The 27,990-nt window shown below is 40.7% G+C and overlaps 1 protein-coding gene across 1 annotated transcript; it reads left to right on the plus strand.

Annotated features, from left to right (window-relative positions):
• Positions 1 to 445: 445 nt before the first annotated feature.
• Positions 446 to 27,989, plus strand: agpat2 (1-acylglycerol-3-phosphate O-acyltransferase 2 (lysophosphatidic acid acyltransferase, beta)). The gene is made up of 6 exons (XM_084047803.1): positions 446 to 1,030; positions 12,783 to 12,916; positions 19,315 to 19,490; positions 20,923 to 21,018; positions 23,725 to 23,797; positions 24,431 to 27,989. Exons 1-6 carry the CDS (start codon positions 855 to 857, stop codon positions 24,610 to 24,612), a joined length of 837 nt encoding a protein of 278 aa, XP_083903929.1. The 5' UTR covers positions 446 to 854; the 3' UTR covers positions 24,613 to 27,989.
• Position 27,990: the final 1 nt, after the last annotated feature.

The raw sequence follows: 27,990 nt of genomic DNA on the forward strand, positions 1-27,990 counted from the left end.
AACAAATACTCTAGTATATTAGAATATAGAGTTGTTTTTTGTTTTTGTTTTTTTTACAATACACTTTGTAACCAAAAACATATCACTTCAGTTACAGCGCCTTTAAAAACGAGGTCAGAATCTGTCATCAGCAACTTAACATCAACAACTGCAATCAGCAGCCCTACACATCATCATCATCACCTAAAACCAATGCTTCTCAGTGGGGTCCATAGATGGACTCTCAGGGTCCCTAGAGGGGGTTCCAAAGGGGCCCCCCTAACCCTTTAAAATGGGTCCTTGAAATGAAAACGTTTGACACAAACACCACTACCTCAAACCAACAACAGGCAGCACGACCACATCTGCATTTTCTGCAACGACCGGAAATGGAAGAAAACTTCGAGGCTCGCCTCGACGATGATGATGACGCCTGGACTTTGACTCCACCTCATGATGATGCTATTTAGCAACAGATGAACAGCCTCACACACTTCAAGCAGCACCACGTTCATTTCTCACTAGCAGAACGCTTATGATCGAACCAACAACAACAACACTATCGACCCTCTCTATCCCTCTCTCTTCTCATATGTGGTGTAAACGGCTCAAAGGGGAGGAGAGACAGAGCACTTTTACTTTTCAACTTGGTAATGTTCGTCGGGGGACCCTGCTGTGCTCGCCTCACACAGTGACAGTGAAGTAGACAGTGGCCAACCCCGCCACCAACCAACCAACCCACGACCACCCGAGAGAGTCCAGGGAGAGTCTGCTTGCGCCGCTGTCCGCTCTCCTCGAGTCCCCGCCAAACCGTGCGTGTTCCTGGGGGCTTGGTGTGTGTATTTTTCCGCCGTGGTCGGTGCCCGCTGGCTGCTATGGATGCGATATGGATCCCTCCCCTGCTGCTCGTTCCGCTCCTGATGTTGTGCAGCAGCACGTTCGTCTTCTACTTCAAGAAGTGCTTCTACGTGGGATACATGATGTGCCTGGCCCTGGTGTGCATTCCCCTGTGCGTGCTGAAGAGCGGCGGCAGGGACGTGGAGAACATGAGGTAAAGTTGTGTATTATGTGTTTTCTCATGTTTATAAACAGGCGTGAGGAAGGAAGGAAGAGCCGTGCCCGTTGGCCGTAGCGTGGGATCCAGTTCGCTTCGGCAGTTGTGCGTATCCGGTGCCTGGAGAGAATCAGCCGGATGCGGAAACTGGCTTGTTAGTGTGCATGTAGTAAAAATAATAAATAATACAACTATTAATATAGCACCTTTCAAAACTGGTTTACAAGGTGCTTTACAAAGCAAAAGAAAACACAACACACAAAACAACTGTATTATATGTATTATGTGCGTGGACACTACCGGATACACTCTTTAGAGTAGGCGGGCTTTAGGCCGGATGTCACTGGTTACAACGGGGAATGGGAACCAGGCTTTCCCACAGTCCTGCGCGAAGCAAGCCTGGTTAATTAGAAACACAACCCGTTAGCCACTCGGCTAACCCGTAAAGCCGTTATATTATGAAACTAATGCACATCATAACATGCTTCCACTTTCATGTAACGTTATTATGTTACTTTAAAAACGTGATGGTGGCGTTGTGGTGGAGCTTTTTTCAATGAACGTGCTAAATCTTCCTTTTTGGAATGCAAATGAGCAGGCATGGACGTGCACAGATTGAGTGATGTTTTATTAAAACTATGATGACAGGAGGTATATGCGGACAGAGGCAACACGTTAGCACTAAATGTTAACGTTTACCTCCTCGACACAGTTGTAATGCTAATGTTAGCAGGCTAACGTTTCTCATAACAACAGAACTATTGTATCCTGAAGTGGGGCTGTGTTGTCAGTTTGTAGTGTAGAGTGGGAAAGGGTTAAAATGCCCCTGAATTTTCAAAAAAATTAAGCCCTAATTACCCTAACAGACTGTAGTATAATAGGCCTGCATATTTGTTCTTATTAGTTGAATTAAATGTGTAGATAAAGCCTTGTTTTTATATATGAATGAAGGTATTTTATGGCACTAGGCCCACATTTTCAAATTCCTTCACATAAACCATCCTACATGGCTTAATCATGTGTTAGATGATTCCCCTAGTGGTTATAATCAGAGTAAATCCATTAACTACATTACTTCACTTCACTTGTTAATGTTATCAAGTATCAACGATGGCATGATGGTGTTAACAAAGGTTAATATAGTGTTACTGTTACCCTTATCAAATGTGTGAGGCCAACAATATTGCCTCCTTAAAAAACACTTACACCCTATATACTTATAGTTATACTTATAGGGTGACTGGGGTCCCCCAGGGATCCATACTAGCACCCCCTCCTTTTTTCCCCTGTACACCACATCTCTTCGGCAAAAATAGCAGGTCTGTGAGCTTGTAGATCGGCTGTTTTCACAGATGCTACGCTGGGTTCCACGTGTTGGTTAAGCACTTTCTTCCTTAATGTTTAAGGAAGTTTGTGATGTCACTGGGTCAACTGCCCAGGACACTACACCTTCAGTCTCATTGTCCACTTCCACTTTGTGTCAGAGGAACTCTGTGTTGTGGCTGCTTGGTCAGACTGTTGGACATGGAGTAACTGCATCTGGTAATTGGGTTGAAAGAGGTCAGATCATGTGTTCCTCCTCACTAGGTTTTACATTACTGGTTGTAGAGGTTGAGCCCACCCCAGTAGTACACCCTGGCCAGTAATCAATGCCCAGTTCTCCTCGACATTGTTAGCTCTGCCAGTAACAACAGAAGCCTGGCTGCCCCCCAGTGCTCTTAGAATAACTGTTTCACAGTCATGTTGGCCAGTGTGGCGGTGTCATGTTGCACCCAACACACCATTCTGTTAGCTCAAAGGTTATCTGGAATCCATTCACTGTGACTAATAAGTGTTGGACAGGGAGAGAATGGCGTTGTAGACACAAGCGGTCAGTTCAATTCCAACTTTATTCCAGACTCTCCAGAGAGTCTGTACAACTCAGTGGAGTTACAAAAGATGTATAAAACATGCAGTAATGTTGTCAATACGTTGACAGTTTTTCAGAAAGACATAATTCATAATAATTCATAAATAAAGTCATAATTGCCTTATTTTATAAGGAAGTTAAGGCCTTCATTTTGGCTGCTTTAAATGTTGGGGACCTGGAGCAACAGATTATAGCAGGGAAGTAGGACTGTGGTGGTCAGTTTAAAAGAGGAAAAAAGTGTTGCACACTCTGGCTGCATAGTAACGTTTAATGGTTGATGTTTCGAACCACAGGCCTTCCTCAAAACCAACAAAACGGTTATGGTGGTGGTTAGGTAATATTGGCTAGATCAGTCCATTACACATGTAACATTAGTTACTCAACACTGGCTTGAAGTTGCCAGCAATACTGTCCTGAAAATATTTTGTTGGCTTGAAAATTTGGTGAAGATGGGCACAAATACGCTTAGTGTTTGTTGGGTAAGCCTGTTATATTTATTACCATGGAGCATCAGGGGTGCTGTTATTTGCTATTCTAATGTCGACCCATTAAAACCGGGAAAGCATCTGTGTCCTTTTTAGTTTTTTGTTTTGTGTTGGCTATTCAAAAATAGCAGATATACAAGATATACTTGAGATCTGCTATTTTTGAAAAAAAAAAAAAATGAAATCTTGAAGGTATGAGAACTGTTGGTTTAGAATGAATTTGTAGAGTCTGCCTCAGGTCTTAATGGGTTAAAGTCCTTGGTGTGGAATGTGGACAGGCCTTTACTCAGCTCATCTCATTTGCTATCTATCACATTGGACTAAACCAGAAACTGAGATACTTTGGCACCAAGAGTCTACTTTTCAATATGTTGCTAGATCGATTTATCATATCAACTAAATATTGAAAAATCCTTCTAACTCAACTAAAGTGGATGGCAGGGTACACACCACAACTACAAGACGACAGATGGGGCTTGCCTTGGGGTAAATGGCCCTTCATGCTAGTGTGTCTGGGTGATAAAGAGTGATCATTTAACAACTTAAGTCCTAGTTTGTTGTGCGCTGAATAGCGCATGCCCCCTTTTGTGACCATATATGGAGCTGACTGATTTGTTTGCGCCTGATGCCAGGACGACACATTGTTGAGGTTAGACAACACACTCCATATTTGGGCGTAGCTGTATTGGGAACTCCTTATATGGTTATGGCTGAGTCATGAGTGACATGAGCGTGACGACGAGCCGGTCTTCCGTTAAGCCAATTTTAATGATTGTTGTAATTCTTTGCCTTTTTTGAATACATTTTTTAAGTTATGTAATCTTCTGGTCTATCAATGATTTGGAACATAGGGGTAACCTTTTTGGCAACAGGTCATCATGCTGCTCATGTGTAACCTTTATCACCAGCAAGGTTCTTTTGTGTCTAATTTTGTCACAGGTGAATAAGATACATTTGTTTTCTACTTTTTAGTTTGAAAAGGTGATCCTAAAACAAATCAAAAGGGAGTGTTACATGGATTTGACAGAACAGCACACAGTTAATATGGCCACTAAATTCCTCTTTACAAATCTTAATAAATTGCTTCAGCCCTGCTAGAGCCATTGTCGTTGCATTACTAAGAGGCCTTTCACACAAGACTAGCCTAGATGTTTTATCACACTTTCTTGACAGATAGTGGGTGCAGATTGCACCCTGGCTTGAAATGTGAATCAAATGTACGTTATTTTATTATACGAATGAAGTGTAAATCGCAGGCTATTATCCACATCTTCGTGTGCCAGTAATGTGTGAGGATAACACTGAATTGGAGTCATGAGACATGGAGCCAATGCGAACAGGCTAAGTGAAAAAGGCTCACATGTCTGTCATTAGTTTAAAACACTGACAGCTCTAAGTCTGGTTACATCTGCCTTGAAAAAAACCTAATCATCTAGGTCAGTGGTTCCTAAACTGGGGGTCGGGACCTTTTTTAGGGGGTCCCCAGATGATTAGCTTAATGTGCAACAATGTTAACCCTTCTCACTCAACAGTAAACAAACCAACATACAGTATAAGTGTATACGTATATCTGCACATACGTAAAGTGACAATTTAATGACTTTTAATATCTTTTTAATATTAAATTGGCCAAATTGTCAAATATTACACGAGAAAGAGGCAAACATTGTGAAAATAGCCGATCTACAAGCTAACAACGCCTCGCAGCGCGAGGCGTTGTGAGCTTGTAGTTAAGCTATCTTCACAATATTTATCTGTGGAACCGAGTCTACAATTGAAGTGCTTGTCAGGGTGGAGGGGGGGGGTTCAAATATGATTCTTTTGGGTGGTCTTGGCACTGAAAAGTTTGGAAACCCTTGATCTAGGTTACCCAGCCCAGCATGATTTAATTATAGTCCTGAAGCTTGACGAGTAAGATACAAAACATTTAAATATTTTAGTTATTTTGAATACCGGGAAAATGTTTTTCAATAGCCAGTGATCTGAAAGCTCAAAGCTAAACCACTTATTGGATATGGCTGGCTGAGTGAAACTGTATTGTAAAAGACTACTGATCGTTGCATACATTACTGAAAATATTTCTGAAAGTTGTAGCCTAATGTGACTCCGTCTCTCTCTGTTGTATGCCATATCGTGAGATGGCAGCGAAACTCAACTAACTAGCAGCAGCCTTTTTTCCCAGGCTTAAAATGTATGAATTGAAATAACATAAATGTATTTGAACAGGCAAATTAATAGACACATGTTGATGTGTAGCCAGGCCTAGGACTAAATGACTGTTCGATAATAATGGGAGTGGGTGACTGGAGGAAAAGAGGGGAGGATCATGCTTTCTTAATTTTAATGATGTATCACATCTCAACCAATAAATACGTGTTTATTTAGATTTGAACTCAAGTGCTTGTAGCTGTTTTTTTTTCTTTCTATTTTTCCAGCATTCTTTTAAACACATTGTCAGAATTGTTCAGGTGTGAAGATATTTCAAAAAGTGGATGGATGGATAGGTAGGTAGGTAGGTAGGTAGATAGATTTACTACCGTGTACTGTACAACATAGCCTGTGTGTGTATTACACACACACAGGCTACAGTATGTATACTGTAGTGTACACACACACACACATTTTAATTCTTTATTTGAATCCACAAATTACAATTAATTTTCAGGGAAACAAATATAACGGGTTGATAGTTCATGGTCCCTAAGGATACACATGGCACCTCCTCCTCCACACAGACAAACTGCCTATAACAGCTGAAACAGAGCAATATTTCGCAAGTTGTTTGGCTTTGTTTTTTGTCATGCCAGCGATTGCTAGGCCACTCATGGTCAGCTTATATACATGGCCCAGGCTTCCAAATATGAGTACAGAGAATCTGCATCTGTACCCAAGGTTTGTTATGATTCTCAGTAGCGGTTGAACTTGATACTTAGAATGCTTATCTTGGTAAGACACACACACACACACACACACACACACACACACACACACACGACATTTAGGGGGAAACCGTACATTAACTGTAATAAAGGCTGTAATTCTGACTAAGTAAACATATTCTGCCTCATTTGCTGTTTTGATGATGGTGGTGGAGAGGGCGCTGTCCAGCATGTCGGTCCTAAGTATCCCATAGGTGTTCAACTGGGTTGAGATCTGGTGACCGTGAAAGCCATAGCATATTAAGATTATTTTCATACTCCTCATTAAACTATTAAGAGACCCCTGGTGTGAATGGGGGCATATTGTCATCCAGGAAGAGACCACTCCCATCTGAATAGAGGTGTTTCATTATAGGATAAAGGTGATCACTCGGAATACGTTTTGTATCTGATTTGTAGTGACTCTTCCCTCTTATGAGATTTGTTGTTACTCTTCCCTCTTAGGAGATTTGTAGTGACTCTACCCTCTTAGGTGACAAGTGGACCCAAAACCATTCCAGGAAAACACCCCCTCACAGCAACAGAGCCACCAGACCCCCTCACTGTCTGTGTGAGGCATTGAGGCCTGTACCGTTCTCTTGGTGAACTGTAAATATGCCCTTACCTGTAGTAGATGGTAAACCGTTGACCGTAACACTTTTCCCACCTCTCTGTTGACCAGTGCCTATGGTTTATACACCACTGAACTCTCAAATGTGCATTAGTCTTTGTAATGAAGGGTTTATGCACGGCAACCCTACTATAACGTCCCTCTCAGTCGTTGTCATGGACTGTGTTCTTGCTGACACGGGTCTAATAATAATAATCACGTCCTGCAGTGAGCTGAGGAAGAGTTGCTCCTCTGTTTTCCTTTACATATTGCACTAAAGCAGGAGTATCGCCACCGCCATCAAAGGTGCGCTTTTGAGTCAATTTCCAAATCTTATTTATCTGATGTCTTTCCCATAGCAGAAGGCACTTTTAGTCATTGTTCCTACTGAAACGCCTGCCAGTTGGGCAGTCTCTGTGGCTGAAACTCCTGTCATTCGTGCCCAATAATCAACGAACCCTCTATAATAGCCACTTAGATATTTTCCTCGTCATCTCGATGCTAAATTGAGCTGAAATGGACCTACTCAGCATTTTTATGCATGCCACAGGGAGCATGATGGGATGTTAATTGCTTAGCCAAATAAACCCTATCGTTGACTGTGGTCTAATTGTATCATGCAGTCAACCTGTATGGAAGCAGATGCATTTGTACTTTATGTCGTCCCCCCCCCTGCTCGGTTATTCATGTTTTACGTGTGTGCGTGCGTGCGTGTGTGTGGTCATACAAAAATAGTTTTTTTTCATGGCATGTGAAGCAAGCAGCCAGTGCAACCAAATGTGTACCAAATACCTGTGTGTGTGTGTGTGTGTGTGTGTGTGTGTGTGTGTGTGTGTGTGTGTGTGTGTGTGTGTGTGTGTGTGTGTGTGTGTGTGTGTGTGTGTGTGTGTGTGTGTGTGTGTGTGTGTGTGTGTGTGTGTGTGTGTGTGTGTGTGAGAGAGAATGCAGGCCAGAGCAAGTTGATGTCATTGAAAGCAAGGCAAGAAATATGTCTTGTGACGGATTGCACACTACTAGCCTATGCCTGTAACGTCACAGCTTGCGAAACAGCTCTGCCCCAACTAAGCGTATTATAACTGTAAAAATCCAGACATCCATGACCAAATAAGCAAATATTAAGATTATTTGAACATTTATTAGTTAAGTTATGCAGTAAACTGGCTATCTGACTACTTTTCTGATTTATTTGTATTAGTTCTTTTTTTTTTACCCAGGTAATAGTAGCTGAGCACAAGTGCTCATTTTCAGCAACACCCTGCACATACACACACAGACAGACACACGCGTTAAAACCTGGGAGCAGACCAGTACAACCACAGTCTTATTCTGGTAGCCACTGAGCAGCTCCACTGGAGCAATTGGGGATTCAGTGCCTTGCTCATGTGCACTTCAGCGGTGTTGAAACCAAGACTTTATGCCTGCATTCGTCGTCATTTCCATAGACACAGTGAGTAAATAAGGCTGCACAGGTGCTGTGAAAATTAAATTATTTAACCTTTTCAACTCTTTTTTTGGTTATTTATATAAGAGACTAAAAATATGTGGTGAACAATAATATATTATTCATTCCGTATGATAAGGGGGAATGAAACGAGTATAGGTAGCACCACACCGGATAGTTCACATCCTCTTTGGACAGAGAGAGATGTTTGACAGTGGAATATATGGTCCAGCTTTCTGCGTAGGAAATTCCTTCATAATAATTTGTTGGTTGATTGATATCTTTACAGCTTGTTTCAATTGTGGTCCTTAGTATGAGGTGTATGATTTCATGTAGTGTCAAACGGTGTGTATGATGTCATCATGTAGTGTCAAACGGTGTGTATGATGTCATGTAGTGTCAAACGGTGTTGTTTACAAGTGTGGTTTATGTTTTACTCCATCTATCAGCCAATGAAGCAAAGTCAATGGACTGCAGTTCTCCTTTCTAGATCCGTGGTGAAATTTACACACAACACCCCTTCTGTTACTATAGGGCTTGTTTGAATGTATACTCTTATTTAAATGCCATTAATGCAGCGCCCAGAGAGCAGTTAGGGGTCAAGTGTGTTGCTCCGGGAGACTTCTTTGACACATAGAATATGGGGGGGGCAAACTGGGGTCCTTCTGACTACCAGGCGGCCTCTACCCATTCAGCTACAATGTGATGCTTTTCAGAAGCTAGAAGCAACAATATTACACTTGACTTTTACTGAAAAACCTATGTTGCTATATAGTGGTACTCAAAACTTTTTAATGTCAAAGACCCCCCAAAATGATTATGTATTTGGCCGCTGACTGAGTCACCCCCATTTAAAAATATTTTATTCCAGGGAGTGGGACCCCCAGAAGCAAAGATTGGAGTTAAATGTTCGCTTTAAAAGAATATATACTGTATTTTTCGAAGATTTGCACAAATTGTCACGATTTTTGAATAGCCAAAGTATAAAAAAGTATGCTTTTTAGCTGAAATCTAAAATGACACCGATTCTATCCCAGTTTTAATGAGTTGAAGCCTAAAATACGTTCCTGAATGAATTCCTGCATTGTGCATTCCAATCAGGACATTTAGGGACCGATGCCAACTGCTGAGCTCATGTAAGCAGATTCAGCGAGCAGAGATCCTGCAGCGTGGATTGGATTCCAGCAGAGTGTGTGTGGATTGGATTCATTAAACTTTAACAATGTGCTACACATTCTTATGCTAATCATGCTAGTACATTAGCATTCAGTGTTCTGTTCATTATGGTAGTGTCTGAAATCCAAGCAATTAAACTGACTATAAGTAAGTTGTCTTTCGGTATAGGCGATTGCCATTATGCACGAAATACACTGGAATAATCTCCCAGGTCTATTATTTGGCCATAGCCTACTATTTAAATAACTAGAAATGCTAAATCCATCTTCAGTGAATGATAATAAATAAACTCCTTGGGGTATATGTCACGTATATTTGCACTTTCCTACTGTAGACTAGAGAGCATCTCTACCCACTCCGCTTTGGCCGCCCCTCTTCAGTGAATGACATATTGCTCGTGACATTGGACTTCTGTCAATAGTTGTCCGTGTCATGATACTTTATCTTGTACAGCTTAAAACGGTACCTAGGCCACCTGTCGACCACAAGTGTTTGTTTTTTTTTCAACTGAAAACGCAAGGCACTCTCATCCAAGCAGCCAGAGTTCACAAATATTTAAACTGTCTGCGACCAGGTACGAAACACCATTGGTGAACAGTGACACACAGCACAGACTAGACGCTCAGCGCCTTGTCACGCCGCTGGTGTTCCAGCATAGTGTAAACACGTGGCTCTCCCTTTGAAAACAATTAATATAACATAAGCTGCAAAAACAACTTGGTGGACACGGCCCCTTATCCTATATATCGTCACTGTCGGGCAGAAACCTCTTATCTCCATATTATTATATTAACTTTTGTGTTTTTTCGTAAATGAATGCCCTACTTGATCATACTAGCGCTCTACAGCGTCACACAAAAGTAGCAGATCCACAAGCTCGAAACGCAGAGCGAAGAGACGCGTTTTGAGCTTGTGGATCTGCTACTTTTGGATTTGAAACCTGAAAAGTTTCAATTTTGGACATATGAGGTTTCCACCCGACAGAGACGATATACTGTATGATTCCCTGGCTAATGCAATGTTTACCTTTTAAGGGCCAGCTGTTGACCATGTCAACAGGCATTGTTTGCCATGCAGCTCGAGGCATGCCAAATAAAATAGTCCCATCCCATCACCCAGAATGCCATGGAGAGTAATACAGACTTGACCACAATTACTTTACAAAATAAAGCACATTCCACCTTTATTCCACATGGACAATGATGTGTATCCAAACAAACAAAAGCTTGTTTGACGATTTAATACAAAAACAGAACATTGGATCTGTTGTGGAATTCTGGTTCGACCAGTAATTGATGAAAAGGCAAATAGAGTCAGAGACGCTTATTGAAAGGTGGTGGTGTTTTAATTAATGCATGATAACAGGGCTCCCCCAAGTACATTGACACAGGTATGTGGTAAGGTAGTTCTGCTACGAAGTACGAACCGAAGGGATGAGGGGGATCAGACCATGGGCCCTATTTTCGCCGGTGCCTTACCTATTATCTCTAAACGTCTTTGCCATTTCTTACTATTTTTTGAACTATTTGAAAATGTTTTTAAAAATAGTAAAAAATGGAAGAAGTTTAGGGATAATGGGTAAGAAACCGGCGAAAATATGGCCCCGATAGTTACTCTCCAGTGTCGCAAGGACGAGCTGTACCAAAACAAGACAAGCTTTACCAGAACAATAGCTATCGGGCCTGTGAAGTGAAGACATCTTGACTCTTATAACATGAAAAATATCAGATCACATCATAATGCAAAGATGAACATCATAAGGAAAAGGATACATGGTAACAATCTAGTGTATAATTCTACCACGATTCCTCCTCAGAACCCTTACACTGAACAGTGACTGACTGTAAAGATGAGGTACTTATGAGTGCACTGAACCATGCCACTACTACTACTGTCTGTACTCGTCAGCTAACTCCTCTAAATCGATATAATCAGAGGAGGAAGTGTGTACATGCATTTCTTTTACAACGGTTTTCTAAATTTGGGTTGGATAAAGTTCAGAGTGACATTTGGCACAGTATAATTAGTCTGTGGCAAATGTTTACACGGAGCAGGACAAACTCATGTTTGTGTACTTCTGACAAACACATGTCTGTGTACTTCTGACATCTCTCTTGGATCATATATCGACTCGACAAATTGGGCTGTCGAGACAGCTTGACCCATTAAGACCCGAGACCGATTCTACAAAATGTCTTCTAAATGCTTCTTTTGACTGATATAGCAACATAAGTTATTTTGAAAAACTTATGTTGCTATATCAGTGGTTCTCAGACTTTTTCATGTCAAGGACGCCCCAAAATTATATGTATTTGGCCGCGGATCCCCATTTCAAAATATTTTGTTCCACGGACCCCCAGAAGCAAAGATTTGAGTTAAAAATGTTTGCTTTTAAAAAATATATACATTCAAAGAGTTGCACAAATGTCACGATTTTTCCAAAATAGCAGATCTACAAGCTCATAGCGTGGCATGAAGTGACGCGCTATGAGCTTGTAGATCTGCTCTTTTTGAATAGCCAAAGTATAAAATAATGGTTAAAGTGGTTACACAGATGCTTTCCCGGTTGTAATGGCTTAATGAGTTGAATGAATTTTGGGTTTTGCTGTATAGTCTGTACAGTATATGCAGTGTCAGAGTCGGCCTGCTTATTATAGTATGTCAGACAGATGGTAACACTCCTTTGATAAGACTCATTGGAGCGTTTTGCTTACTGCAGGCTAATAATTAACCAGCCAAGAAACACAACAGAAATGCTTAGCCTAGATTTAGCTCTCTGGTTTCTTGTGCTCAGAATTGTGTTTTGTATCATATTAGGTCTGAGGTAGAAACTCATCCTCACTTACTATAACCACCTCCCAATTTTGGGCATTTCATTGTACAGTAGGTGACATTTTTCAAAACCTCAGGCTCATCATAACGTTATGAGCTTGTAGATCGGCTATTTTTGCTACGTTTCATGATGGCGATTAAGTGGTTAAAATATCCACGCTTATTCATCTGCAATTTGAATTTTTTGAATTTTTATTGTGAATTGTCCCACTAAAAGTTATTTTATTTGAAACATATTTGAATATTTCATTAGTTATAACCATGGTCCATACACGCGGCTGGCAAGGCTTTACTGCACTTACAAGGTTGTAGTGTACTGTTGTATTGCACAATAAACCATACGTTAGCTGTACTTTAATGAGCCTTTCCTTCCCTCAGGATAATCCGCAGCCTGGTTCGTCATGTGAAGTACTACCTCGGTCTTCGCTTTGATGTTAGTGGATGGGAGCATCTGCAGACAGAAGGACCCTACGTCATCATCTCCAACCACCAGAGCTCCCTGGATGTTCTAGGTGGGTATTGGGTTTAGTTGATCCTTCATTGTAACAACACTAGTGAAAGATGTGTCATTTTTGCCATGCTATTAAAAATAAATGGATAAATAATACTAATTTTACATCAAACTTATAGAGCGCCTTTCTGGGTCCTCAAATATGCTTTACCCAAAAAAATTATGTTGCTATATCAGTGGTTCTCAAACTTTTTCATGTCAAGGACCCCCAAAATGATATTTATTTGGCTGCCGACCCCCATCTCAAAATATTTTCTTCCAGGGATCCTGAGAAGCAAAGATTTGAGGTAAAAATGTTTGCTTTACGATATATAAATATTCAAAGATTTGCACACATTTTCAAAATAGCAGACCTACAAGCTCATAAAAATAACAAATAATAATACATCAAACTTAGAGCTCTCCTCTGGGTCCTCAAAGATGCTTTACAAAAACGTAAAAAAAAACGTATCAAAGCCAAATAAATAGTAAAAGTTTTACATTTAAATTAAACTAAAAGAAAGAAAGAAAGCATAGAGCTGAGAACCAGGATTAGGATGGGCAGGCAGGTGTGAAGACTGAAGAGTCTTTAGTTCACCTGATTGATGTGTGTGTGTGTGTGTGTGTGTGTGTGTGTGTGTGTGTGTGTGTGTGTGTGTGTGTGTGTGTGTGTGTGTGTGTGTGTGTGTGTGTGTGTGTGTGTGTGTGTGTGTGTGTGTGTGTGTGTGTGTGTGTGTGTGTGTGTGTTCTTATTCCCCCTTTTGAGTACTTTGTAGACAACATCAAGCTAAACTGGAATATAGATTTTTCCTTTCAAGAGTCCGATTCAGTAGGTTTGTGTGCATAGCCATAGTACATGATGACATTAGAAGATGAGATCAATACAAAATGCATTATGCCTGGCATCAGGGGGACCATGCCATGAATGGCACAAAACAGTGTGAGTTCATAGCTGGCTGGTAGGTTACTGAATACGATATCAAATCGATTTTTGATTACCAACACTAAGTTACAAGCTTCCAGTAAGAGTAAGCTGCAGTGCCCCTCATTCAGTAGAGGTTAGGTTATTGGCTTTTGTATGTGTGTTGACCAGGAGTGTAGTGCTCGCTTCACGTGCCACCACGGCGTCTGATTTGGTAGAGGCCGGGCTAAAAAGAGAAAAAAATAAGCGCTGCAGTGATCAGTCAGTGGCTCTGATAGATAGGTGCTCTTTGGTGATGCGTACAGGTACTGTAGGAACATATGAACAAAAAAGGCTTTTCAAATAAGTACTGCTCAACTCCCAAATGATGTGGACTGCAGACTTGCAAAGAAAAGAATTCCAAGGCACTCAAAAAATATAAAGGATTTATTTTGAGCAAGGCAACAAATTATGACCCAACGCGTGTCGACCCAGAAGGTCTTAATCAGGGTCTGTCTCAGGGCTAGTTTTTTTCCATCACTTGGGAAAGAGTGTGTGTGTGTGTGTGTGTGTGTCAGTCACTACTGAGTGATGTGGGCTGGCTGAAGACCAAGAGGAGATGGACGCCGAGGGAGAGCCGGTTCCATGTAATTAGGCCTGAGAAAACTCAGCAGGAGCCTGATCCTGGGGTCTGGGTTACCATACCAACTCCTGCACAGCACGCAGCAGCCAATTAAATCGGCCGCTCCTGAATCGGACGTGATAATGATGATAAGGGCGTTTGTCTCCATGAGCTTCACAGCATGGCTTTGTGTCCTTGAGAAAGAGACACCCTTAACTACTGCTCCGGATGAGCAGGTCTGTGCCTTCCATTGGTTGTTTCCGCCACCATCAGTGTGTGTGTGTGTGTGTGTGAATGGGTGAATGTGAAGTGCACGTATTGTAAAAGTGGAAAAATAACAGAGAGCTGAGTTCAGTGATTGATCAGTCAGAGTCGAGCATTATTCAACTAAGGTGTGTATTAAAGGCATAGTAGGGAAGTTCAGAACTAAACAAACACCGCCACTCCAGCAGTTCTTTTCCCCGACCACCAGGGGGTGACGCAGGAGCGAGTTCCATAGAGCAAGGGTACATTTCAAGGAACCGTGCCCCAAACAGGTTGCTTTATTGGGATACAATATGCGGAAATGCCTGCCCTGCTGGTTCTCTGAATTTTTATTTTTAAATAGGCTCTTTCATGATAAATTGACCACATATATGAAGTTAAACAACTACATTCTATCCACACGCTATCTTAAAAGTAAATTCGGTGCCTCAAAAACGAAGTTTGAGAGCGTTTTAAAACCGAAAGTAAAACGTTCATACGGACACGGACGCGCACGGACGCGCACATGCGTGCGTTAATTTACGTACCGGACATAAACATAGAACACATAAACATTAGGGAAAATACGGATTTCAGAAGGAGGACTGTGTTTCAGTGCATTAAAACACCCCAGCATCATTATATAGTGGCTGATAGAGGGGAAAAAATGCTAAATATATATATATATATTTTTTTTAAATTTAGGCTTAATGTTCCCTACAATACCTTTAATGAGCTGCAGTGTATAAGTGTTTTAATCCATTAACCCATTTTGGGCGGGAACCCCTATTTGTAACTATGCCTTTCAGGACGGGAACCGCATTTTGGGGTTCTTGTTGCTATGTACAGTATATAGCAACATACATTTGTTGTAATATTTTAACACATCGTGTGGTTTATTAAAATAGGGTACATTCAGTGCCAGCATATCTTCCATCCACTTACGTTGATACGTTTCGTGCTGTAGAAGCCCCGACGCGGAAGTGCATGTAAACAAAGCGTGTGTGCGAGACGGCGGAGGGTCCCGACTAACGCCTGGAACAATAGTATTTCGCGATCCTCCATTGCAGAGTGATCGCCGATCGAAAACGCCTCACTTCCACCACGTTAAAAAGAAATGGAGATATTAAGCTTTTAGTCAACGAGTTAACATTGCAGCGGCCGACCGGAAGGATTTTTGACATGGATCCACATCCGGCCTCTCCTTCTCAGAGACTCCTTGGATGATCCCAACGTTTCGTTAGAGCGCCACACGTGGGCCCCACGTTTAAAAAAAAAATGCATGGATTCTCAAAAACGGTCCGGACCGTTTATGGCACTCAATGTGTTAATAAATATGTGAAGTTTTTCAGAAAACTTAGGTCAGCATGTTTTTAGAATCGGCCTCAGGTCTATGAGTTAAGACCTGTCATTTTAGATTTCTTTGACTATTCAAAAATAGCAGATATACAAGCTCATCGCGCGGCACCAAGTGCCGCACTATGAGCTTGTAGATCTGCCATTTTTGAAAAATCTTGAAAATGTGTGCAAATCTTTGAAAATATATATTTTTAAAAGTGAACATTTGTAACTGTCAAATGTCTCAACAAGTGTCTTATTGACCCCCCCAGACGCAAAGATTGGAGAAAAAAGTTTTTTTTATAAAAATATATATATTCAAAGATTTGCACAAATGTACAACATTTTTCAAAAATAGCAGATCTACAAGCTCGTATCGCTGCACTCGCTGCTGCGCTATGAGCTTGTATATGAATATCCACAGAAATCTCAAATGACAGAGATGCGTTCCCGGAATGAATGGGTTAATGAGCAGCGTGTAAGTGTTTTAAGCAGCAGTTTGTGATTGCGGCTCTCGTGCACCGCTCTATTTCCCACTGCCAGGTGCATCGACTGTCAGTCCTGAGAGTCCTCCCGTGTCCGGTTGTGTATTTTTACTGACACCTGTTATTTCCGATGTCAGCCACACACGGCGAGGTGTGGGTGACACATCCTGTCAGTCTGTGGTCTTTCTGAGGCTCTGCTTGTGGCGTTTACCTGATATACTGCTGTGAGATGATAATGTGTGGGTGGGTGGGTGCGCAATCTGTGCATCTTTCATAGATGGATTTAACCCATTGAGACCTGAAGCCGATTCTACATGTCTCCTAAATCTCAGCAGTATTCTCAAAAACGTATGTTTCTATATCAGTGGTGCTCAATCTTTTTCATGTCAAGGACCCCCAAAATTATGGCTGCGGACCCCCATCAAAATTATCTTGTTCCAGGGACCCCCAGAAGCACAGATTTGAGTTAAAAATGTTCGCTTTAAAAGAATATATATTCAAAGTTTTGCACACATTTTCACGATTTGTCAAAAATAGCAGATCTACAAGCTGAGTGCCGTGCTACGAGCTTGTATATCTGCTATTTTTGAATAGCCCAAAGTGTAAAATAATGCTTTTTAGCTCAAATCTAAAGATGACACAGTTCTAGGTCTTAATGGGTTAATAAAAATATTGATTAATAATTGATCCCTGTTTTGGGCATGTCATAGGTGACAGAAAACCTTCTAAAACAATCTAAAACATTTAAAATAGCAAAGCTATAAACGCTTTGCCCATGCAATGGGTTGTGACTAAGCTTGTAGATTTGCTATTTTAAGTATTTTTGCATGTATAAAATGGGCCTTTTTTTTATCAATTTGTTGATATATAATTATTTTTTAAGCACTTCTCGATCATTCGATTAATCGAAAAGGTAATGGATAGAATAATTTCTAATAAAATAAATAGTTGTAGCCCTAGACCACACATGGGCAACATACGACCCGAGGGGACCTTTGACCATCTCAGTCCGACCCGCAAAGTCCTCAAAGAAAACCCCTCTAAATTGGGTTTTGAGGGAAATTATTATACTCCAATTAATGGTAATTAATATTTACCATTACAGTGCATACCTGCATTCCATATTCCTCAAATGTAAAATGTTTATAATGTAACAGTGAAAGTCTGACTTGAGGCCATATTTGTAACCTAATGATATGTGTTTTATCAATGACCTATGGAATGGTGCACAATGCATATCAGACTATCAACTCAGTAAGATATAAATTGATAGGGTCAAGTTGACATGGCATTGAAATGTAAGTAATCTTTTAATTGTAAACCTCAGAGTACACCAGAGTGATATAATACAGCTGTAAAATTGTTTTTATTGTGAATCAAAGACCATATTGTAACGTAGTCTATAATGTCTACCAAATTCATGCCGTTCTAACATAATTCAGCACAACAGTATGCGTCTCAAGTTTCACTTCAATTGTCTAGTGCAGGCGTCGTTTTTCAGGCCATGGACCCCTTAGCTGAGAGAAATGAAGCAGGGACCCCCACTACATATTGTATAAAAATGTGTTGCAGATTAAACTATTTCATAGATGACTTCATAGACTTCATAGAGTTTGACAGCACTATCATTGTGTTGTGTAGTGTTGTGTTGGATTCATGTTAATGTGTATTTTCAGACCGTTAAAACCTCTAAACTTGCACTTAGTCTGCTCTTTTTTTCCCTCTTACACCAAACCTCTTAATATAAAAAAAATAGCCAATCTACAAGCTCACAACGCCTCGCGCTGCGAGGCGCTGTGAGCTTGTAGATCGGCTATTTTTGCATAAAGTTCCGAATAGGGATGCTAGGGTTAGAGTGGTTAATGTAAAAAAAAAAAAAGTTACAATCACACAAAGATTTGGACGCTCCCCTGTAGTAACTCTGAGGACCACCTAGGGGTCCCGGACCCCCTGTTGAAGACCCCCTTCGCTCACTTTATCAAAGTCAGTATGGCCCCAATGACATCCATGCTTTGATAAGGCTGTGTGGAGATAAGAATGGAATGGCCAAAGTTCATCTGGGATCATGGAGGCATTTGCTGTTACACACTTATAAGCTATATTCAATATTGAGTGACACTGGCAAACCATTGGGAACAATTAAACCTCTTTTCTACTAGTTTTTTTTGTGTCCAGTCCAGGTATATTTCAAAAAGAATGTTACTGTGGGATCCTCGCTCTAATAGAGCTTTGTCCGAAGTGTTAATTAATGTACTGTAGATTTGGACCACAGGGGTCCAAATAATGGACCCTTATTATGGGTCCATAACTTTGAGAATGAACACCCGTAAAGGTTTTAGTTTTTCCCATTGGTTTGCCAGTGTCAAGAATGTCAAGAATATAACCCTGTAAGGGTCCATTTCGTTCCATTTTGTAAACAATGTAGTTGGGGGTACCAATGATAAAAATAATTTCATCAAATGGGGGTCCGTGGCCTAATGCATTCATTGCTTCTCAAAGTGGGGTCCAGGGACCCGCTGCCGTCCTTGAGGAGGTTCCAGAGGCTCCCCCACAATAAAATGTTTTTAAAACCACTTTAACCATTATTTTATACTTTGGCTATTCAAAAATAAATGATCTACAAGCTCACAGCACGTCACAAAGTGACTGTGTTCTCTTCTGGGGGTCCCTGGAACAAAATCGTTTGACATGGGGGGTCCACGGCCAAATACCCATCAAGTTGGGGATCCTTGACATGGAAGACGTTTGAGAACCACTGGCATATAATTATATATTGAGACGAAAAAAGGTTGAGGGTCACTGATTCATAGATGATGTGTTGTGTTTGTCAGGCTTGATGGAGATGCTTCCAGACCGCTGTACCATGATCGCCAAGAAGGAGCTGATCTACGCCGGCACGGTGGGCATCATCTGCTGGCTGGGGGGCATCGTCTTCATCAACCGCAAGAAGACCAACGACGCCAAGACTGTCATGGCGGGCGCCGCCAAAACTATGCTTGACGACCAGGTAAACCTCCATCCATGCCGGGCATCTCCATATTTTAACTTTTTGTGTTTTTTTTCGTAAATTAACGCCCCTACTTGATCATACTACAGCGTCACACAAAAGTATCAAAAGTAGTAGATCTGCTAGCTCGAAATGCGGTGCGAAACGACACGTTTTGTGCTTGTAGATCTGCTACTTTTGATATTTTTTAATTTGAATCCTGAAAAGTAACAGTTTTGGACATATGATGTTTCCACCCGACAGAGACGATAAGCTAGTAGGGGTGCAACCGTTAATCCAACTAATCGACTTAATTGATTATTATAAAATAATCGATAATCAGTTCACTTAGTTTAGTTTATTTTTTTCCAGTCGTTCACAGTTGTATTAATTTCCATACAAAACATGAATTCATCAAAACTTTTTTTTTTTACTGTAAAAAAAAAGGTATAGACTGAATACTTGGACAAGGTGTATTTAAAAAAAAAAGTTGAATAACAAAAAGGTTTCAAACACATGAATTTGTGTAACTAATTTCCACTCGACAATACAATGTTCAAAAAATAACTAAATTCATTAAAAACTATCATTTAAAAAAATAATAATAATAATAATGATGAATAAATAGTTAAGTTCTAATAAAAACACCGGCCGGTGCACATCATGCATTGGCATTTGGCTATTTTAGAAAACATGATGTCAAACTGAAATGAAACATGCTGAATATGGTTCAGTGTGGTTAACCTTGGCAAATGTGCTTCCTCTTTCTGTCAAATCCATTTCCTCTCTTGGCCCGCTTCAGGACTTCCTTATATTCGCATCTTGAAACAAACAACCTGTTCATGCTTTTAAACTGCTTGTATTTACATTGATTTCTGATCTTGAGTTAGGTCATCATGTTCTATTGTATTCTCCCTTTTTTGGGGGGGATTGGAAAAACGCTTGAGGGCTGGGGGTGTGGGTGGGAGAGGGTGAGCAAGCTAACTGTATTTGTATGTGTGTGTGCATTGGGTATTTGTACTGTATGTAATGTTTTATTTGTGTGTGTATAGCAGTGGTTTTCAACCCTTTTCATATCAAGGTCCATTATTTATTCAGCATTTGAGCCACAGACCACCATTTGATGAGATTTAGCCTCAAAACTTAGAATATTTTGTTATCATTCGATAAGATTTTGTCAAAATAACAATTCTTCTACATTCTCTAAGGATGTAGACTTCTTGTAAATTAAGTAATGCAGATGTTTAACAATAATTTAATTTAACTCTTGAGAGAGTAACATTTTACGCTCAGAAGAGTGGTTAACAACTCCATCATTTAGCTGGGGACCACCTGGAAACTCTTCAAGGACCACTGGTGGTCCCCGGACCAGTGGTACCCTGGAAAATGACATGCTGCATCTCAAGGGGAGCTATCCTTTCAATAAATTCTGACCAAAAATTGTGCTTCACAGATTCGGCTGTGGGTCTTTCCAGAGGGCACCCGCAACCAGAGAGGCGACTTGCTGCCATTCAAGAAGGGAGCCTTTCACCTGGCAGTGCAGGCACAAGTTAGTAACTTTATAGGCTTTAATCCCTCTTTATTGGACCCTTTCCGTGTGTGTGTGTGTGTGTGTGTGTGTGTGTGTGTGTGTGTGTGTGTGTGTGTGTGTGTGTGTGTGTGTGTGTGTGTGTGTGTGTGTGTGTGTGTGTGTGTGTGTGTGTGTGTGTGTGTGTGTGTGTGTGTGTGTGTGTGTGTGTACGCCTGCGCCTGCATGGGCTTGTTTTATTTGTGTGAGTATTTTTTTAATCCATCAAAGGTAAGGTTTGAGAACAAAGGAGGTTTATTTGCTTAGCTGGCATGCCAGTGAGACACGTGTATTTACACATGACCCTCTCTGCCCAAAAAAGGGTGCTGACACTGGGTTTATTCAAGGGCCCTTTATGCCTTATTTTGTCTACTAATAGAGGGGTCATTTTGACCAGTGTTGTGCAGTTTTTAGACACATGAGGGAGCTAGCAACAATAATACATAACGACTAGTAGTTTATGAACTAACAATAATGTTATCTACTGATACTAACCCTATAGAGCTCTGGGTTGAATTGATAACATTTGGTACGGAGTCATTTGGAAAGAGGAGACCATTTCCCTTCTGAACATCACCCTCTGGACTACTGGAGGAGACAATTAAGTTGTTCTCTAATTTGAAATTGCCCTGAGGAGAGCAGCAGCATCATACAATTGATTTCATGCCTGGGTACTTTGCAGGCTCTACCATTCTAATCAGGAAAGGCTGTTTTTTTGTTTTTAATAAAGAGAGCCCTTTTTAACCACATGAACCCTATCGTCTGTATTCTGGGAATGTCATACTAGGCAACCATTCATAAAAAATAGGCGAACATTTGCAGGAGCTTGTATATTGGCTATTTCTGGTTTAGAGATTTGGTGTGGGGGTATAATTCTATGGGGGGGGGGGGCAAGTTTAACTTGTTGCATCCATTTAAGATCATGCAAGTGGTATGAATTAAAGGAATGAAGTTAAAAAAAAGAGAAAAAAGTCATTGTTCAATTAAACCTTGGCGATAAACCACAAGGAGGCCTCCCCTAGGCAAATGCAGTGGGTATTTGTTTGGGTCCAACAACAGGCATCAGTGAGGAACCACAACAATTAATACCTGCTGCTCCCTATTAGCACAAACCCTAGAGTTATATTAGAACTGTCATATAAACTGACATAAGGCACTTGACGGGACCCCAAAAAGAGTATTGCTGTTTAAGGTGATGGATTATTTATTTTTGTTATGAATGGAATCTCTGTCTTGGTATTCCCTATTTGGTGTTCTGCAACATAACATGTCACAACATGCTCAGCATAGCCCTGCCTATTCATTTGTATTCAGCCAGCCAGATTGAGTGGAAACAGGACGGCGCCACTTTTGGCTCCACCGGTCCCGATGGAGGGCCACTTGGGGCCTCTGTCTCTATTAGGCTCACTGGAACATATGGGCTGTGTCTCAGGTCCTTATTCTGCTCTATCCTCGCTTGAACCGGAAGTATTAGTCTGTCCGCCATTTTGCCGCACACATGCTTTTACTGTTCTCACCAGCAGCTTTTTCAGAGCGCATTTGTGCTTGCAGAAAGTAGCTGATGTGAAACGTTGTCGTCTGCATTCGTCTCAAAGCCTATACCATACGTGGGCAACATACGGGGCCGACCATCTCAATCCGGCCCTCGAAGTTCTCAAAGAAAGAATTACATCCTAAAAGGCAGCATTATGTTAATGATGCTTGAGGGAAATTAATTTAATTAGACTCAAATGAATTCTCCAATTAGTGTACCATTTGACTACATACCTGCATTCCATATTCCAACCGTATGTACTCAAATGTTTACAATGTAACAGTGAAACAATGTGCCTTGGACCCATATTTATAACAATGCAATATGTTGCATGTTGTTGTATGATAATGTGAGTGATACAGTACAGTTGTAAAAAAGGTTTACCCTATTGTGTAGTTGTCGTGTCTACCAAATTCGTGCAGTTTTAACATTATTCAGCACTACAGTATGTGTTTAAAGTTTTAATTCAATAGTCCAATGTGTGGCCCTTCACTAACTTTATCGAAGTGATTATGGCCCCCCAGAACAAAATGCTGCCCATCCCTGGCCTATACCAACAGAATATGTCATAGACAAGGGAAAGTAAAAATGTTACCAGTTATTTTCCATTCTATCATAGTTTGTAGGTGGACTATAATTTCTATAGGATTTTGGAACCGCAAGATCCACCTACAGACATTCGGTGACGAATGAACATGAATACGGGTTGATGTGATGCCGATATTGTGCCTATACAATATGCCTACAATCTATTTACGTGCACGAGTGTAGCGTCCGTGCGCGGCCACTTGCGAACGGCTACATTCATTAACATGGGAGCGGAAGAAAAAGCAGCATCCATGCGCTTAATGCTTGGAATCCGCGTGGAAGACACAAGGAAACAAGACATATCTAAAGACGTCCCTGGTTCACTTGGTGTATGAAACAAGGACCTGAGATGCAGCCATGGAGATGCTCAAGTCAAAGGGTTTTGCATGTGAGTGCATGTGCGTGTGTGTGTGTGAGTGCTGCTATGTCAGTGACATTCTGTTACGTTTCATGTTTGATTTCTGTAAATAGTTAGCAAATCCACTGTAGTTTTGTTTTCTTATTTTGGTATTTTGTTTTTGTGTTAACTGTGTCTTTCCCTGTTTCTGTGCCTTCCTCCCTCACAGGTACCCATCATACCTCTTGTGTTCTCATCGTATAGCAGCTTCTACCTACGGAAAGAAAAGCAGTTTAAATCAGGTACTTGGGATAAGCACTTAAGCTATTCATAACTCTGTATAGATTTTCGTATTCTAAAGTGGATAGTTCCATTGCTTGATGCTGTAAAAAAAAATACTTTAGAAACTCTAGAGACAAAAACCTAGGTCTGCATGTATCGGGTATCACTCTGCCAACATCTTTGTTGGCAGTGTGCTGCGTACGTCCTGCGTATGTGCAAGGTTTTACTGTTCGCTACCTTCCAAGTAGTTCTTTTTTATGCCATGCCTTATGCAGGTCCGAGTGACCCGAAACATTGTGTCCCTATCAATACATTTTTGTAAGTGAAGACTGTGTACAGGACTTTTTCTGCTCTTCAATGCCATGGACCCCCAAAATTATATGTATTTGGCCGTGGACCCCCCCCCCCCATCTGAAAATGTTTGTGCCAGGGCCCCCCAGAAAAGATTTGTGTAAAAAAAAATATATATATGTATATTAAAAAACATTAAAACATTTTTTTTTAGAACTACTGTTCTACATCCTAAGGGTTTTCTGAAAAAAACTTATGTTGCTATATATATATATACACAATTTATAGCTAAAAATCTAAAATGTCACAGATGCTTTCCCAGTTTTAATGTGTCACTGATCAATGTTTTGCGACCTCAACAGGAACCATCAAGGTGAGGGTTCTTCCAAAGATCGACACGAAGGGCATGACGTCGGAGGACGTGGCGTCCCTCACTGAGAAGGCCTTCGACGTGATGCGCACCAACTTCCTGGAAATCTCCCCCAACGTCACCCCCAACAACAACGCCGTGCCCCAGAGCAACGGCCCCACCACGCGCCACTGAACAATAATCACCCTCGCTCCTCTGTTCCCCAACCCCCAAACCCCCATGCCACCCCCCCCCACACACACACACACACTCTCCCCACCCCCGTTTGTTCCTATTAACCTGGCCAGGAAACAACATAACATGACACAAAGGTCTGATGTCATGCCAATTCTCACGTTGTGTCTAATTTGAGAGCCCTGGTCCCCAAATATGCCTCTATAACGTGGTGGGTCCGTAATGTCCAGGACACGTCCCGATCCTCACGGTGTCAGAAGCGGGATCCTCGGTAGCAGAGCCTGCTCGACACGCCAGTGAGCGGAGTGACGGACGGCGGTTCCAACAGTATGGACGCTTATTCATCAATGCATGCCTTTTTTTGTTTTGATAGTTCTGGCTTCCATTGTCTTGGTTTGTTTGTTGTCTGGCTTTAATCCGCTTTAAGCCCTATTTGAAAAATAATGGAAGTAGCTGATCTACGAGCTCACAACGTGTGGCATCGCGAGCTTGTAGATCTGCTATTTACGCTATATATTTTTTTGGAACATTTTTTGGAAAAAAAATTTAAAAATAGGGATGCCAGGTTGGAAGTGGTCAAAGGCTGTCTTTATTATTGTCTTACTTGGCCACTCATGTTTGTTCATTTTGCCTTAAGTTCTCCTTTTACTGTCCTTTTTATGTTTGTGAACCTTGGGTGTTTTCCCTCTGTTCTGCTTCTAACAAATCACAAATCTTTGGATATTTCGGTGTTGCGCTGATGTTGGCCCTTGTCCTCTTTATCCCACGCACATGTATTCCAATACCTATTTCAGTGAATTCTCCTTTTTCTCTTTCTGCAATCCACTCTCTTGCCTTTTTATTTTGTGAAAGACAAGAGGAGCTGGCTCTCCAGGACAAGTGTAGGGCTTGGGAGTTGAGAGGTTGACCAGGTTAACCAGGGACGTCTTCAGATATGTCTCCGTGAAGTCAACTATATCCATATTTTGGCTTTTCATTTTCAACTCGGTGACCAATAGCTCAATGACATTACAGTACGTGACGCCAAAACGCAAGGGATTTAAGGTAACAATAACGCCAATCTTTTTCTTTAATTAGTGGACTGATGAATATTCAATGTGCATTGTTGTCGTTGTACATACATTCTTTCCTTTTTTGTCTTACTTTCTAATGGAAGAGAAATAATCTGCATGGTACATTGAACAAGTGTCTTCTTGCTGTGTTCTCTATATTTGTTTTCGCGCTATATTTATTTCTTCATCCAACGGACTTGATTTGATGTTTTAAAAAAATGTGGTTGGTTACACATTTCGCACCTCAGAAGCAACTCTATGTGAAACTTCTCAAGATGTGTCAAAGGTAATTTCATAAAGTGCAATGTCCATCGTTCTAGCATTAGTGTTCCAAAGTGCAAGCTACCTGTTGTGCCATGTCAAAGTGTTATTTTTGTTTTGTTTTCTTTTGGGGGGGCTTCAGATAAGCCACTATTACAGTATACCGTGATGGGTCAGTTATGCCTGATTTATACTTGGTTGTGCGCCATTGTCTCGCCAAAGTACAAATCGGCCTTTAGTTTTACAGTTTTCATTGATAAACATGGAAGTTGTTCTTGCTGTGAAGACGTAGGTGGTAGCAAGACAGGCATTGAGTGGAGTAGATCACAAACCTTCGGCTGGTTTGTTTTCTTCAATTTCCAATCAACCGAAATCAATTTATCTGATTACTAATGACCATGGCTTATTCCGGTTAACATCACAGGCATCTTAATTACTCAAATGTATTTTTGTTCAAATTAAATGAGAAGGGATAGGCCTACAGTTAGAAGGGAATTATATTAATAACAAAACATCTTTTGTTGTTCAAAAAACAAACAAAAAAATCTAACTTGAGTAAAGTTTGTGCCAGTCATGGCATTTGCTATATTCTTATTTTAACATAACACATTTTTAGGTAAATAACTGATTACTCATTCTGTAGGTTGTCCCTATACTCGAGTTGGGTTTTCATGTCACTTTGGCCTGTTGGTCTATTACACTTATGAGAGGATTTATATTTTGTAATATGTATTGACAATGACATTTAACCTGGTATGAGTGAAAATGTATTAATGAAAATGCAGCATCTTGGTTTAATTTGCCTCTGGGTCTTAAGGTTTCATTTCGCTCGCTGCCTTTATATTTAAGTTTGCAAAGACGCATTAGTTTGCAGCTTTTGCCCCCCCCCCCACCCCAAGCACCATCTTAAGAATGTATTTCAACATTCAGGATATTTGTGTACTAATGGGATAAAACTATTTTATTGTATTTCGGTGGGATGTTGTCTTGCATACAGCTGGTATCAAGTATAGGAAATGTATTTATATTCAAACATTTAAATGTAAAATTTAAACCCCTACGTTGATTTGATGTGCACAGAAACGGATCTACTAACAAAGAGGCCTGTATACTGCTCTTCATAGCTGAGTGGTTTTATTTATACCTGCTGGGTTCATGGCATCAGTGACCCTACTGCAGTGTTTCCCATGTGTGGGTCGTGGGCCTATATTTATGGGATCGTGAGCCCATTTTTTTTGTTATCCACATTTTGTTTTTAATTATTATTTCAAAAGATTTGAAAAAATGTCCCCTCTCCAAAAAAGAGAAAAAATCGAACTTTTAAGAATAAGTGAAAATAGACGCTCTTCAAGCTCACGACGCGTCTCAATGCGACGCATCGTAAGCTTGTAGATCTGCTATTTTCACTAGTTTGGGTCCAGGGGAGACAGATTTCTCTTTTGGGTCTCAAGCTAAAAAGTTTGGGAACCACTGCTATACTGTATATTATGATGGTCAGGGTTTAATTTTTGTTCAAAGCCAGCACCCCTGTGTACTGGTGGTATATGCCTCAATTAATAACAAATAATCAACTTCTGTGATGTTTGGCTTTTCTTTTCTTTCATATATTTATAAGCATATTACTTTCTGCTTAACATACACTGCAATTTTTTTTTTATTGTTCCACGAGAATTGAATGTTCACCATTATTGCTACCAAGTTGGTTTCTTCCAAAATGTAAACTTGTCATTTTGTTTTGCAGTTGTTGTACCCTCTTTCTTTTCTCTCTCTCTCTTGTTTTCTTTTACATTTTTAAGTTATTTTGTAAAATACAATTTCCTGGTTTGTAAGCTTTGTCTCATGACCTGAAAATGACTGATGGCTAACGGGCTCGGCAACAACCCTGCTGGTTGATTTGGCCGTCGTTGACTAAATTATATTTAAAAAGCTATTGGAAAAGATTCAAAGTGTTCACATTCTAAATAAAGCACTTTTCATGTTGAGTTTAGATGGTGTATTTGTATTAAAAAAAAGAAAACAAATGTTGTGATTTTCACCAAAGCTATTAAAACACCTTAAACCCTGT

This window comes from Gymnoscopelus microlampas (genome assembly GCF_963454915.1).
Source record: "Gymnoscopelus microlampas genome assembly, chromosome: 21".
NCBI classification, from domain to species: domain Eukaryota; kingdom Metazoa; phylum Chordata; class Actinopteri; order Myctophiformes; family Myctophidae; genus Gymnoscopelus; species Gymnoscopelus microlampas.